The sequence below is a fragment of the Ranitomeya imitator genome, chromosome 2 (assembly GCF_032444005.1).
Source record: "Ranitomeya imitator isolate aRanImi1 chromosome 2, aRanImi1.pri, whole genome shotgun sequence".
In the NCBI taxonomy this organism is placed as follows: Eukaryota; Metazoa; Chordata; class Amphibia; order Anura; family Dendrobatidae; genus Ranitomeya; species Ranitomeya imitator.
In genome coordinates this window covers 561,641,508-561,657,001 of record NC_091283.1, presented here as the reverse complement: position 1 = coordinate 561,657,001, position 15,494 = coordinate 561,641,508, and the positions used below count along the sequence as shown (strand labels likewise).

General features: G+C 40.7%; 1 protein-coding gene across 3 annotated transcripts in view; it reads left to right on the top strand.

Moving 5' to 3' along the window:
- Window positions 1-9,536, top strand: part of RNF157 (ring finger protein 157) — a 47,875-nt gene extending 38,339 nt beyond the window's left edge. Inside the window, exons 19-21 of one of the 3 annotated variants that reach the window (XM_069752073.1) lie at window positions 56-154; window positions 7,401-7,441; window positions 9,018-9,536. In XM_069752073.1, coding sequence (XP_069608174.1) covers window positions 56-154; window positions 7,401-7,441 — 140 coding nt within the window. In that variant the 3' untranslated portion in view covers window positions 9,018-9,536. The remainder of the gene's footprint in view (window positions 1-55; window positions 155-7,400; window positions 7,442-9,017) is intronic. The other 2 variants (XM_069752071.1, XM_069752074.1) reach the window with 2 other exon arrangements.
- Window positions 9,537-15,494: the final 5,958 nt, after the last annotated feature.

Genomic DNA, 15,494 nt, shown 5'->3' with positions numbered 1-15,494 from the left:
CAGTCTGTCTTGTGCCCTACCCTGCCCACCTCTAACTTCCTTAACTCTGTTGCAGGGCAGAGGACTGGCAGAGAGTGTGACAATAACAATGCTGCTCACGTCACACTGCGGGACGCTCTGGACAATGTGCGGGGCTCTGAGGGCTGCCTGGCCGGTGAGTGGCTGCCTCCTGAACATGAACTCTCCTGCTGCCCGTCCATCTATAGTGATGGGTTCCACTAATTTTCCAAAGCTGAACACACCCTGTAATGAATGTGATTAGGAAACATGCCCTCTCCTTGTCTGTCTCCAAATTCAGCTGTGACTCCCTATGTTTCTCTCTGTCTTTTTCTTACGCTTTCCCTCTATTTGTGTCACTGTTCACGCATTTTCCTTGGCTAGGTGCCTCTTCTCTTGTTACACAGCCATTTTATGCATCTTACTTTTCCTTGCATTATTTATTTCCCCTTTCATTCTTTAACTATCTCCTACTGTGAGTCAAAAATTTCAGACCCATCATATCGTCTGGTAGAGGCGTCTCTGGATGGTTTATGAATAATGAGAAATTAGGGCTTGTGAACTTAAAGGGATTACTGTAAATATAAAGGTGACAGTTGTGCCGTGTCCATGGGAGATTACATAGATTTCTGCTGGATGAGATGCTCACTGTCTCCATTGCGGGTGGCCCTGATCACCAGTTCTGGCTGGTGCCCCATCTGCAGTGATGAGAGAGGTATCTGCACGTCTCTCTCCACTCATTGCTGGAAGAGTGACATATGCAACCAATTAATTGCACAAATGTCTGTCGAAAGCCATCCCCTCCTGAGACCACAACATTTTGAGGGACCGTCCTCCCCTTCTGCAGATACTAGTGGAAATATAAATCTTGTCCTTGCTATTTGTCTGCTTCTAGAATTTTTTTTGCATATTTCCGCAACACTTTTGTCAAAATATTACAGACAACGCAGACGTTAGTCGTTTTGCTCTTTGCAAATTTGCCGGCCATAAATGGAAGCCATTAGTTTTACAGCAAGATGTATATCATTGAGAAGGTGGGAGCTCGGGGAAGGGACAAATGGCTGGAGAGATATGGCAGAATTCATTATATAGTTTGCAGTTTTGCATCATGAGAAGGCATGGGAGCTAAGCAAAGAATGATGCTAAACCGGAAGAGTACCGGCGCTTTGTTTCGCATTTTGTACATTTAGTGTTTCTTTTGAATCTGGTGATCTGACGGAGCTCAGGAGTAGATGCAATTGTGGTCAACATTGTAACATATCTCCTGAAATAGTGTGTGCTTGGATATACATAAATGTATATGTTTGAAAGAAAAAAAGCACAAGACATAAAAAAAAAAAAAAATTAACTTAAGGGGAAAAATTACACAAAATTGAAAAAACGATGCCAGGACACAGTGGCAATGTGCTAAAATAACTTAGGGGAATATGCACACAGTAAGTTTTCGCTGCAGACATTTCTGCATCAGAGATTTGTCTTTTAGCAGAAAAAACAATGCAGAAAAATATGCACGTTTTTGCTGGGAAATGGGTAGAAAATTCTGAAAGAATGGATAAGCTGCAGCTTCAAATCTGCAAGAAAACGATTAGCAGCGTGTGCATGAGATTTCAGAAATCTCATTAATTTGCTGGCACAGTAACATGTGCGTACATCACGTTTTTTGTTACATATGTTGTGGATTTTGTGCTGTATATCCGCAACATTTCTGTTGCATTTCCACGTCAAAGTTTTTCTGGGATTTTTCACCTGATGTTTTGCAAGAGTGAAGACTACAATGAGTTCTGCACAAAAAATTGACATGCTGCGGATTTTAAAATTCACACAGCAGGTCAATTTATGGACAGAAAAGTTCCACAAAGTGTAGATGAGATTTTTAAGTGCTCATTAACCTTGCTGGTATGCTACAGATATTGTGCACGGAAATCTGCTCCGAGAATACACCCCAAATATGTAGCATGTGAATTTAACCTAATAAGCTTGTGATGCTTAAAAAAGGCCAGTTTTATCTCCCTCTTCACAATGACTAAAGCTTATCAGAAGCGCTATTATTGCCAAGCACCAGCAGTTTAAAGTGAAGAAGACCATGTCCAAAGACCTTGGCCACAACCATTTTAAATGTTATCAAGTAGTTTGCTACTTAGGGAACAGTCAAGAATTCTTCCAAGAAGTGGAGAAAAGACGAGAATTGATGAGAGAACACTATGAAAGTTGGTTCAGATTGTATCAGAGTAACCAAATACAACATCTAATGAACTTCTGGCTGAGCTGGAGACATCTGGATTGATAACCCACACCATATGCTGCTCAGTGCACAAAGCAGGGTTGTATGGATGAAGGCCAAGGAGGAGCCTACTGCTTCAACTAAGGCATAAAAAGAGTTACTGGACATTGCAGAGACAGGCTATACATATTGTATGGGCGAATAAATCCAAACTAGAGCTCATTGGCAATGCAGACCAGTGTAATGATTACTGACTACAAAATTAAGCCAATGAAGTCTTCCCTACCTATAATGTAATTTGGTAGAGGATCCATAATGTTGTAGAGCTGCTGTGCTGCACCAGTGACTTGAGACCTTGAACGTGTTACGAGAAGAATGAAATCGGAGGATTATGGGACCATTTTAGAACAAAATATCCTCTCAAGAAAACTATTGTAGGTTATATTCAATCAAAACAGGCCTTGCAGAATAATGTCTCAAATCTCCTCCAGACGTACACAAGAACAGGTAACGAGGAAAAACGATCTGACCGGCAAATAGCCCTGATCACAATCCAATTAAAAATCTTTGGAGAAAGCTGATATCTGGTACTAGGGGGGGAAAGACCCTGCCCAAAATCATAACAAACCCCATAAAACCGATTTTATTCATTAATATTAAAATGCCACCAACCTGTGGCCATACCACACAAACTCACAAACACCGTTAACAAAAACTGGTACAGGGGATAAATTTGGATATTATTCCCTAGAACGGTGCCTATGCTGATGCCTTCCTGACTGCCGGGGTTGGCACCCTAAGGGGAGGGTTGTGGTGCCCTCGCTCAACGATGGCTAGCCATAGGGTCCCTAGATATACCCTGCAGAACTAATTGGGTCCCTCTACCCAGATACTGACTAAAGGACCCCTAATATCTAAACAAAGGTCACACCTATACATAGGGAAAACCTACTCCCCACACCGTGTTTAAAAACAATAGAGAACATGTATAATCGCATCGGACGGCAAGAAATATATATTTGGCATGATGTCCATCTATGATTAATTATGTATGGATAATGCAATTATATCCTTTCATAGATCTCTGTACCTAGAAATTTGCAGCACCTAATCTGTTTATGAAGGCATCAGCATAGGCACCATTCTAGGGAATAATATCCCAATTTATACAATGTACCAGTTTTTATTCACGGTGTTTGTGAGTTTGTGTGGTATGGCCACAGGTTGGTGGCATTTTAATATTAATGAATAAAATTGGTTTTATGGAGTTTATTATGATTTTGGACTAATGGTACCCTGATTTAATAATTTTGGGGGAAAAGACCCTGCAAATATTTAAGAGCTTGAGAGCATTGTACTGGAAGAAACTAGCAGCAGTCCGGTGCAAGAAGAACGCAGATGGCTACCCAAGCCCTTGGATGTTGTCATTGTTACCAAAGCTTGCACAGCCAAGAGTTCCAGAGGCCTTTAATCCTGTCCATTTCATATACTTGTATTCTTCTTTATTTCTTAGTTGAAATGAATTCATGTACGATTCTTGTTCAACTTATTGTTGAATGTATTTGGACATGCCATTAATATAATCTAATGATTCACAATATTCACTGGTTTCTGGAGATATTGGCTTTTTGTAAATTAACAATCAAGGGTGCTGATTATTGTGTCCACGAATGTATATTTTTATCCCTGGCAGCCAATATGGTGGTGATGGGACACTTAAAGGGGTATTCCTATCTCTAAGATCCTATCCCAATATGTAGTAGGTGTGGTAATAACATTAGCAAATATCTCCAATAAGAAATATATTATAGGCTATGCCTCTTTCCTCATGTGCAGGCATTGCAGGACCTTAGGAATCCATGGTTGCAACCACTAGCAACTAGCTAAGATCCTGCAATGCCTGCACATGAGGAAAGAGGCATAGCATATACTACATTTCTAATTGGAGGGATTTGCTTATATTATTGTTATTCCACCTACTACATATTGGGATAGGGTCTTGGAGATGGGAGTATTCCTGTAACTCTACTGTTCAGAGATGGTTAAGGAGTTATTTGTAATATCCCTGGAGGTCTATGGTAGTAAAAGTGTTAATGATAGGATCCATGGGGGAGTCTAAGGCTAGGTAGAGTTTCTTACATGTTGTGTAGTGAGTTACTTGCCTTTTACAGGTCTAGCCTTGTCTCAGCAGGACCTTGCGCTCATCTTGGAAGTCAGGTTGGGCAAGGTTAGGGATGATTATGCAGATCTCCAACTGCGCCATATTTAATCAATAAGGAAGTGATCTAGGGTCTAGCACTACTGACTTCTTGCCTGCTGATGCAAGTTATGTCTGCTCCCTTGGTCTTTCTTATGGCATACATGAATACAGGCTTTTTTTTAGCAGTACTGTATACTGGAAGGCCGCAGAGTGGATCTCGAGTTCCCTGTAGGCAATGAGTGACGATCCTTTCATAAGGAACGGCAGTACTAAATCTCATGAAGTCTGATTCTTCTCTTCTTTTGTGTATGGATTATCTCCTCCTCTCTGCTTCGGTTACTTTTTTCCATGCACCGCATTAATCTGAGGCTTCATGTAGTGGATTCTCTACGTTGTTCCCAACAGGACCCTAACAATTCAGTTGCAAATTTCGGCCTCAGCGCCATCACACAACAGCTTCTGTGATCTCGCAGGAGTCCACCATTTGTCTTTGATCCCAAGTACATATATAGCTCTTCACCCCCCTATGTCTTCTCCCTATCAATCCCATCTAATCCTTTTCACCCCACTTTTTGTCTGTTTCCTTTCTCACTTGTCACTTAATTGCTGTAAAAGTTCATGTTCACTATGTGTCAGCTGTGCTCACTGCTTTCTGCTCCGCTTGACTGTGCTACCTACCGGTCTCCTGCTGCAACCCAGGTGCCCACTAGCATGCCCATATGGTTGCAGCTTTTCTCCAGGGCTTTGTGTACTAATTGGCTTGGAGGCATCTGACTTGGGTGGCTTCAGCTGCATGATCTAAAACCCAGCAAGGCCACTCTATGCACATTCTAATAATGGCATTACAATCACCGGATTTTCAGCAATATTTGTCTATGTTTTGGGGTATGCGATACAGCCAGCGTTGTGTATTCACTTCTTGGCTTACATGCTGTTGTCCTAAACACAAGGATGGCATGTACCCTTCAAAACATCAGGATATTTATGGCACTGATTGGGTAATTCCAAAAGTGAGCTAATCTGAGCCGGTGCCCACTGTGGAAGCTGCACGTGGAATGTTTCCAGGGCCGGCCCTTGTCATGCTCGCAGGCTAGCGTGGTATATGGAGGGAAGCTATGGAATAACACAGGACTGTAAGTTGCCGTTCCACCCTTATCTTGTTTCCCTACATGTATGCTATAGTTTTAGTATTGGTAGTTATGCACGAAAACTGCCCTTTCACGTAAGGTGCATCTGCACAGCACGATTAGCATGACCAGGCAATTCTAGGAACGCTTGTCTCCCGATAATCGTGCAGTCTAAATAAGCTGCCGATCACCCAGTGAATGAGCAAAACGCTCGTTTGTCAAGTGAAGTAATCTTTTTGTTTGATAATAAAAGATCATCGTCCTCGGCAGCACATCGTACTGTGTGAATAAGAATCTCGCTGCGAGAACAATGGCAGCTTATGATGATCTACTACTGGAATATGAATAGACCATTATTCTCGGCAGCACATCGTCCAGTGTAATCTATGTGCACTGAACAATCTACAGTATTCCTGCTATATACCTCCTGTGCCAAGTATACACTCCTGTATTCTGCCCACAGTCCCACAGAGCAATGGCAAAGTTTAATAATAAAGCTCCCCATTACATCTACATAACTAGTTAAAAAGGTTTTCACATGATCAAAGGTCATTTTAATCAATTAATCTTGGAATAATAACTTACACCATTGGATGTGTTATAAATAAAATGTTCCCGTGCTGAGAATCTTATAAATGTGCCCCTGCCATGTAATGGCTGTGTCTGACCGTACAGGGACATGGTCTGATCATACCACAGCTCCTGGGCAGGGGAAGAAGCAAAAGAGGATAGAGACAGGACAGCATTGTGGAACTTATTGTTATTCCAAGATCTATTGAGTACAATGAACTTTGTTTACGGAAAAAAAGCCTTCAACTTTGTAAATTATTTAGACGTTCTACCACTTCTAAAATATTGTGCCAGGATGTGAAACCATTACTGGTATTTGGCACCAGGCTGGCAATTGACTCTTAGATGTAGAACAATATTTTTCCACTAGTAAGTAATGTGACTTATGACTGAAAAAAAGGTTAGGAACCTCTATTTATAGGCATTATTTTAAAGGTTCTTACTATGATTTATTCTATCCCTTTTATAGTACAGTCCTTTTAATATGGCAGCTAGTTTCTAAGTGTTTTTTTTTTTTTTGCACCACCAAATTAGAAATAAAGCATTACTCAGATTTCATTGAATGTAATGTCATCTTTCACTCAGGCTATTAGCTGTGGGCCAGAATGTCCTAATGACTGATTTAAAAGTGGGGTTTCCAATCTAGAAACCTTTGCAGTCAAGTTCATTAAGGCAACTTTAGAGATTTCTTTGTCATCTGCAAGAGGAGATAAAGTGGATGCCGTCCTACCAACCTTAAAGATGTTTTCTCATAAATGGCATTCGTCATCTATCCCCCGACTATGTGATAAATCTCTTATCACCATGTGCCCTGCTACTGGGTCTTCCACCAATTACTAGAACATGGGAGGCCCAATCCCCCATTCATTCTCAATACTGTCAGGACTGAATGGTTGTGCACGACTATCCTTGCGTTGAAGAGAGTGATTGAGGAAGCATTTGGCAGAAGTCATGCGTGACCATGCTGCCCCAGTCCATACCTCGTGTAGGAGAAATCGGGAATGTAGTGGGCAGTGTGGGTTGCAGCAGTTACTGCCTGTGGATTGATGCTAAATGTTGGCTCTTGTGTGGGAATACCCCTTTTTCTTTCAGTGGCATGGGGTATGATCCGTTGTTTCATCATTGATGTCGTGAGTAGTCTGGCCTTGCTGCTGTGTCCTGCCACTCTTGTGTGATGTTTTTTTTCTACACCTGTTGTCCATTTGTCTTCTTTTTTTCCTATCTCTGCTTCAATCTCCTCTTCTCTACCCATCTTGTTGTTTCCTTCTCTACCGCCCATCCGCAGTGGCTGTTCCGGACCCCCAACCCATACCGATTGAAGATTAGGTATGACAGCCTGGCACTGCAGATTATTGCTCTATCATTGCTATTAACAAATATGAATCTGCTGATTTTAGTTCTTAGTTTTCATAGACGGCCAGTCTTAGACCGCCAAAGACATTAGTTCCTTAAACGGTTCTTTGTGCCAGACCTCTTGGCTTTAAGTGTGTTGAGGCTGTATATTCTGTCATCTGATGTACTAAATATATGGAGCTACTTCTACCTTTTGTTGAATTTCCAGCACTGTCCAAAAGTTTTAGGCATGTGTGAAAAAGATGCTGTATAGTAAAATTGCTTTAATAGAATTGTTAATGGTTTATTTTTATCAATTAACAACTCAACATTTTTGACTTCAAAATCCGATGTCCAGCAGTGCCTTTTGCTCAAAACTGACAGTAACTACTGGGATTGAGTTACTCATCTACTGTACTTTTCAGAGAAGTCCTAACAGAAGTGGACTTCAAGGAGGAGCTGCAGCCGAAAAGCTATAAACTTGACATGAAAACAGGACAAGTGACTCAACTCTGCATGAAAACATAGGAACTAGTGATGGGTGAACAAGATCTTGGGTGTGCTCTGATATTATGTTTGAGTCACTGCGGCTGCATGTTTTGCAGCTGTTATAGCCACAACCCATGTGAAGACTGCCTAACAGCCGCGAAACATGCAGCCGCGGGGACGTGAACTTATTATTCGAGCACACCTAAGATACTCTAATAACACCCGGGCATTCTTAGATAACATTTTATCCGAGCACATTCATTCATCACTAATAGGGACTGAAGAGTGGTAGAATGAGTCTCTTGTTTGCAGGCAACAGTGTAGCATGGTGGAGGTTCCTTGCAAGTTTGGGGCTGCATTTCAAATGAAGTTGTGGATTTGATCAAGCATAGTGGTGTCCTCAGTGCTGAGAAATACAGAAATATACTTATCCATTATGCAATGCCATCACGGAGTCTTCTGATTTGCACCAATTTTTTTCTGCAATAGAACAACACAGCCCAAACATACAGTCAATGTCCCTAACCAATATCTTCAGCATAAAAAAGAACATTGAGCACTGAAAGTGATGATGTGGCCCCACAAAACCCTGAATTCAACATAATCGAGTCTGTGTGGGTTTACAATAAGAGACTGAAGGGTTTACTAAAGTATACAGAAGATCTGTGGTTAGTTCTCCAAGATGTTTGGAACAGCCTCCCTGCTGAGTTTCTTCAAAAACCATGTGCAAGTCTACTTAGAAGAATTGATGCACTTTTGAAGGCAAAGGCTGGTCACACCAAACATAAATTTAATTTCATTCCCTTTTGGATTTTGTTAATTGATATAAAATAAACTATTGACACTTCTATTTTTGGTACTATTCTTACTTTGTAGCATTTTTTCCACAACTGCCTAAAACTTTGCACAGTCCTGTATGTCTCATTAAATCATTGTCCTTTTTCCTTCCATCTCCAGTTTACTCTTTAGTCCTTTCCTTTGTTCCATTGTGTCTCATTGTTTAACTCCTCTGTCATTCACGTAGATCTTTTCTGGGGAGAAACTTCTAATTTTTTGGCCTTCTTGCCTATGCTTCTTTCAGATGCCTGTTACCTGGGTACTCCGAGTCAGAGAAGAAGACATCCATACCACAGTTCGGACACTTGCATCTCTTTACAGGAGGTGGGAGACAGACATGGTCGGCTTGGCGCTCAGGACGTGTGATGGGTTAGCTGCTATCCTGTGGACACTTCTCACCGGTCACTGAGAGAGACTCGGTTCTGTAAAGTCACTCAGGACACCTCACTGTTTATACCCGGTGCCAGCTGAGTGCCCTCAGTCACCTTGTGTAACACTTCACCTTTGAGGAGGTTGATGTGTACTCTTGCTGCCTCTTCAAGGTGCGATGGTACTGGTCACTGTATATCTAGTTATGTTGTATATAGCCTGTGTATACATTTGCAACAGGGAAAACATGCACTAAGATGTCTTAGGTTGTGACACAAGTATTTGTTTCCTAGTAGAAAGCTAGCAATATATCTGTTCTGTATGCAGTTGTGATTGGCACAGCCTACTGCAACACTTTTTTCTGGAGTGAAAAGTAAAGCCCTCTGGTATAGAAGCCGGGAAGAAGGAATACCCACTTATGGAGGCTCCGAGCTGTCCACTTACTTCTGAAGCTCCTGTTCAGTGCCATGGCAGAGGTAGAAAGATCGGTGCACTGATTGGTTTCAGAGAAAACGGGTCAATTTTAATATTTGAGGAGGTTGTTGGTGAGGGTGTAGAAAGGCAATGGGGTAAGTGTAGAGTGAGTATACTTCAGAGGTGGCCAACTCAGTTCAGGAAGCATTTAGCCTTGCCACAAACTGTGTGATTAGAGGGGTTGGTGGCTCCACTTCTGAGGTGCTGGATCTTCTGTATCATAAACCACCAGTGTTATACTGCACCTGTATTATGTCTCCGTTCAGGATCAGTTTTCCATGACCGTCCTATTTAAGGCTCTTCCAGCCACGTATCCTACAAAAAGCTTTATGTAGTAAGCGTCTGTTAATGACCACTTCCCCACAAGTCAACTCTTGCTGTGTAACAGTATTAACATAAGCATCTGTTAAGTATTAATCTTTCGAGATCAAATTTGCTGGTTAATTCTTTTATGTATAGATTACGGTTTGTAAGTAGAGAACTGCTCTTCTGCATGTTGCTCCTACACAACCATAATAGGTAAGGGTATTAGTCTAGCCACCTAACCTCTATTCAATCGCTCACATTTAATCTACAGTGCAGCCGCCGGCATCCTGCGTGCCGAACCTGAATCTATATTGCTGTAAGCACATAAATCTTGTATGCAGTGGTTTACTAAGACAACCCCTTACATGTTGTAATGGGAGGTAGAATTTGGCCAATTCCAATGGAGTAATTGCTGGACTACTGTTCCTCCCGATTTGACTACAAACCATGTGCAGAAGTGGCAGACGAATTGGCTAACTTGCTTCAACATACTGCAGCATAAGACTGCACAAGAAGTAGTAAAGCTTTATGATAAAGAAATCCATTATAAACGGTAGTCTATATTTAGTTTGCACAGATTTTCACACACTTTTTATTTTTCACATATACAGTTATATGAAAAAGTTTGGGCACCCCTATTAATCTTAAGCTTAATGTTTTCTAAAAATTGTTTTTTTTTGGCAACAGCTATTTCAGTTTCATATATCTAATAACTGTTGGACACAGTAATGTTTCTGCCTTGAAATGAGGTTTATTGTACTAACAGAAAATGTGCAATCTGCATTCAAACAAAATTTGACAGGTGCATAAGTATGGGCACACCACCAGAAAAGTGACATTAATATTTAGTAGAATCTCCTTTTGCAAAAATAACAGCCTCTAGTCGCCTCCTGTAGCTTTTAATGACTTCCTGGATCCTGGATGAAGGTATTTTTGACCATTCCTCTTTACAAAACAATTCCAGTTCAGTTAAGTTTGATGGTCGCTGAGCATGGACAGCCCTCTTCAAATGATCCCACAGATGTTCAATGATATTCAGGTCTGGGGACTGGGATGGCCATTCCAGAACAGTGTAATTGTTCCTCTGCATGAATGCCTGAGTAGATTTGGAGCAGTGTTTTGGATCATTGTCTTGCTGAAAGATCCATCCCCTGCGTTACTTCAACTTTGTCACTGATTCATGAACATTATTGTCAAGAATCTGCTGATACTGAGAGGAATCCATGTGTCCCTCAACTTTAACAAGATTCCCGGTGCCGGCATTGACCACACAGCCCCAAAGCATGACGGAACCTCCACCAAATTTTACTGTGGGTAGCAAGTGTTTTTCTTGGAATGCTGTGTTTTTTGGCCGCCATGCATAACGCCTTTTTGTATGACCAAACAACTCAATCTTGGTTTCATCAGTCCACAGGACCTTCTTCCAAAAAGAAATTGTCTTCTCCAAATGTGCTTTTGCATACCTCAGCCGACTCTGTTTGTGGCGTGCTTGTAGAAACAGCCTCTTTCGCATCACTCTCCCATACAGCTTCTCCTTGTGCAAAGTGCGTTGTATAGTTGACCGATGCACAGTGACACCATCTGCAGCAAGTTGATGCTGCAGCTCTCTGGAGGTGGTCTGAGGATTGTCATTGACTGATCTCACCATTCTTCTTCTCTGCCTTTCTGATGTTTTTCTTGGCCTGCCACTTCTGGCCTTAACAAGAACTGTACCTGTGTTCTTCCATTTCCTTACTATGTTCCTCACAGTGGAAATTGACAGGTTAAATCTCTGAGACAGATTTTTGTATCCTTCCCCCTGAACAACTATGTTGACTAATCTTTGTTTTCAGATCATTAGACAGTTGTTTTGAGGAGCCCATGATGCTACTCTTCAGAGGAGATTCAAACAGGAGAACAACTTGCAAGTGGCCACTTTAAGTAGCTTTTCTCATGATTGCATACACCTGGCTATGAAGTTCAAAGCTCAATGAGGTTAGAAAACCAAAAAAAGTGCTTTAGTAAGTCAGTAAAAAGTAGGTAGGAGTATTTAAAACAAGAAAACGATAAGGGTGCCCATACTTATGCACCTGTCAAATTTTGTTTGAATGCAGATTGCACATTTTCTGATAGTACAATAAACCTCATTTCAAGGCAGAAACATTACTGTGTCCAACAGTTATTAGATATATGAAAATGAAATAGCTGTTGCAAAAAAAAAAAACAATTTTTATAAAACGTTAAGCTTAAGATTAATAGGGGTGCCCAAACTTTTTTATATAACTGTATTTGAGACCTATTTTATGTGTTTAAGACCTATCCGCAGTTAATTTATCAAGGCTGGTTTAGCTAAGATGGAAGTGGCGTGGCATAGAGTGAAAGTGGTTGAGGCTTAAAATGCAGTAATGTGCACCAAAGTTTACGCACTCAAGAGGGTGCAAAATCTGCCAATCAAGAGGCGTAAATTCTGTGCAATGTCGGGGGAGAATTATTATGCTAAATGCACCAAAAAAAATGTTTATTATTTGCAGTTTGTGTTTTAGACATTTTTTTGTGCCTTGACTGATGTAAGAACTTTTCTGAAACGAAGCATGGCTTTGGTTAAAATAAAAATAATTAAAAAAAAAAAAAAAAAGTTTTGCTTCAGACCCCCAAAATGCACCAAACTCTTGTCATTTTTCTTGTGCAAACGAAGCCTGGTAATAGATGCAATAAGACAAGACAGTCTAAAGATGCACCAAATTTATTAAGCGCCATAAACCACTAGGTTTACATATTGGATGCTATTGACTATCGTGCTCCAAAGATGTGGCAAATTTATAATTAATTGGGTTGTTTCCTTTCAGATAAAATTCAGCCTCTGGCTGCAATTTGTTAAATAACAATAAACCTTTCTGTACTCCCCTTCCTTGGGGCCACCGGTGAGTCTCCACTACTGCTCTATCAGCTCAGCGGCTCTAATGGGGGCATTTCGTCTACAATGGCCGAGCCGCTGAGCTCGCTGTTTGGCATTGGATGTGGTGTAACATAGACAGACACTGGCAAGTGGAGACTTGCTGGTTGACCTGAGGAGGCTGAGTATGGTTTATCTAGTCTTATTGCACCATAAATCAGTTGGTTTAGCTTGTGCCAGAAATTTCTTTACAAGATTTTGGTGCATTTTTGGGCTCAAAGTCATATGTTAAGTCCGGCTTTTTTTTTTCTGCCAAAGTCATGCCCCTTTTCAGCATGCCAGACAAGCTGCAAAAAAGTGTCAAACACATAAATGTGGTGGAAGTCATAAATACAGGGTTTTTTTTAAAGAATGAGTCAATGGGACAATTTGGCACACTTTCAGATTGTCTAGTCTAAGTTTCCACTGTTTAAATATTGGGCATGATTAGTAAAATTGCTATTATTATTATTATTATTATTATTATTTGTAGAAAGCAATTGGCATCAGAGTAGATGAGTCATGATCAGTGACTGAGGTGCGACGTGATCACTGACTGAGGTGCGACATGATCACTGACTGAAGTGCGACGTGATCACTGACTGAGGTGCGACATGATCACTGACTGAAGTGCGACGTGATCACTGACTGAGGTGCGACGTGATCACTGACTGAGGAGCGACGTGATCACTGACTGAGGTGCGACGTGATCACTGACTGAGGAGCGACGTGATCACTGACTGAGGTGCGACGTGATCACTGACTGAGGTGCGACGTGATCACTGACTGAGGTGCGACGTGATCACTGACTGAGGAGCCGGCTTATCTGCATACTCTCCTTTAGATGCAGTGTTCCCCTGGCCAGTATGGCAGCTCTGCAGTATTTTGTTTGTGTATTTAAGTCTTACGTTTATTTGCTTGACTTTCCTGGCATGTTCCTTCCATCGTGTTCATTTGCTTTTTCTTATTTCTACCTCAGCCCTTCCTGTAAATCTCTGCTTACGATTCTACTTACAGTTCACGTATTTGGTTTTGATTTTCTTTGATTTGCACAACAATAGGCACACCAACCACACTCAGTTATGCTCACCTATACCCACATTATTGATCTGTGTAAATAATAGCATATATAAGAATCATTATTATTATTATTATTAATTTGTATAGCAGTATTTACTCCACAGCACTTTACAGACCTCATCACCTCTGTCCACATTGGGGGAACACAATCTAAATTTCCTATCAGTATGACTTTCCAGTGTGGCAGGATCCCTTGCAAACATGAGGAGAACATTAAAAACTCCTTGCAGATGTTGTCATTGGTTGGATTTGACTTTAGGACCTCAGTGCTGCAAAACAGTGCTAACCACTGAGCCACCGTCCTATCAAAAGTGTTCAGAAAAATGATCAGTTATTGAAAGGTTATCTTCTACTCTGTATGTTAAGTCTCATGAACTGGAAAGACAGTGTTTCCCCAAAAATAAAACATGGTCTGCTATTATCTATTACTCCAAAAGATGAGCTAGGGCTTACTTTGAGGGGATGTCTTTTTTTTTTTTTTTTTTTTTTTCCATGGGTGATCCACGTTTATTCTTCAACAAAAAAAATTGGCATTTCATTCAATTATAGTCATGTCAGCACACATGGACGTGTGTGTGCGTGTGTGTGTAGTATTATTATTTATGAAGCACCATTGATTCCATGGTGCTGTACATGCGGAGGGGTTACATACAAATTACAGATATCACTTACAGTAAGCAAACTAACAATGACAGACTTATACAGAGGGGCGAGGACACTGCCCTTGTGGACTTACATTCTAAAGGGTGTGTATACACACAAACCGCACCTACGATACATACCTTTTCAGTTCCTCTAGACTCCTGCAGTTAAAGAATCTTTGGTAACTTCATGGACACATTACTTAAGAACCTTTGGTGACATCACAGTCGTCTTAATCTCCAAAATAGAAAACAAAAAACCTGCAAGCCATCAATGTAACTAGGGCTTATTTTTGCAGTAGGGCTTTTATTTCAAGCATACTCCAAAAATCTTGCAAAATCATTCTAGGGCTTACTTTAAGGGATTCACCAAGGTATTACGAGGTGGGCCATTGTAGTAATTAGATGTTCAATGAAGAGCATTCACAATCACCATAAACATCAATATACTCTGGCAAAAATTAAGGGACATCCACATCAAAACCCTGTCATGGGCAGCCCGATCTCCAGACCTGAACCCCATTGAAAACCTCTGAAATGTAATCAAGAGGATCATGGAGCCATCAAACGTAGAAGAACTGCTTACATTTTTGCCCCAGAAGCAGTGTGAAAGACTGGGGAAAGCATGCCAAGACGCATGAAAGCTGTGATTAAAAATCATGGTTATTCCACAAAATACTGATTTCTGAACTCTTCCTGAGTTAAAACATTAGTATTGTTGTTTCTAAATGATTATGAACTTGTTTTCTTTGCATTATTTGAGGTCTGAAAGCACTGTTTGTTTTTTATTTTGACCATTCTTTGACAAAACAAAACTTAATGCTTGGAAATTTGGAGACATGTTGTCAGAAGTTTATAGACTAAAAGAACAATTTACATTTTACTAAAAAATATACCTATAAAGAGAAAAATCAGACAAACTGAATATTTTGCAGTGGTC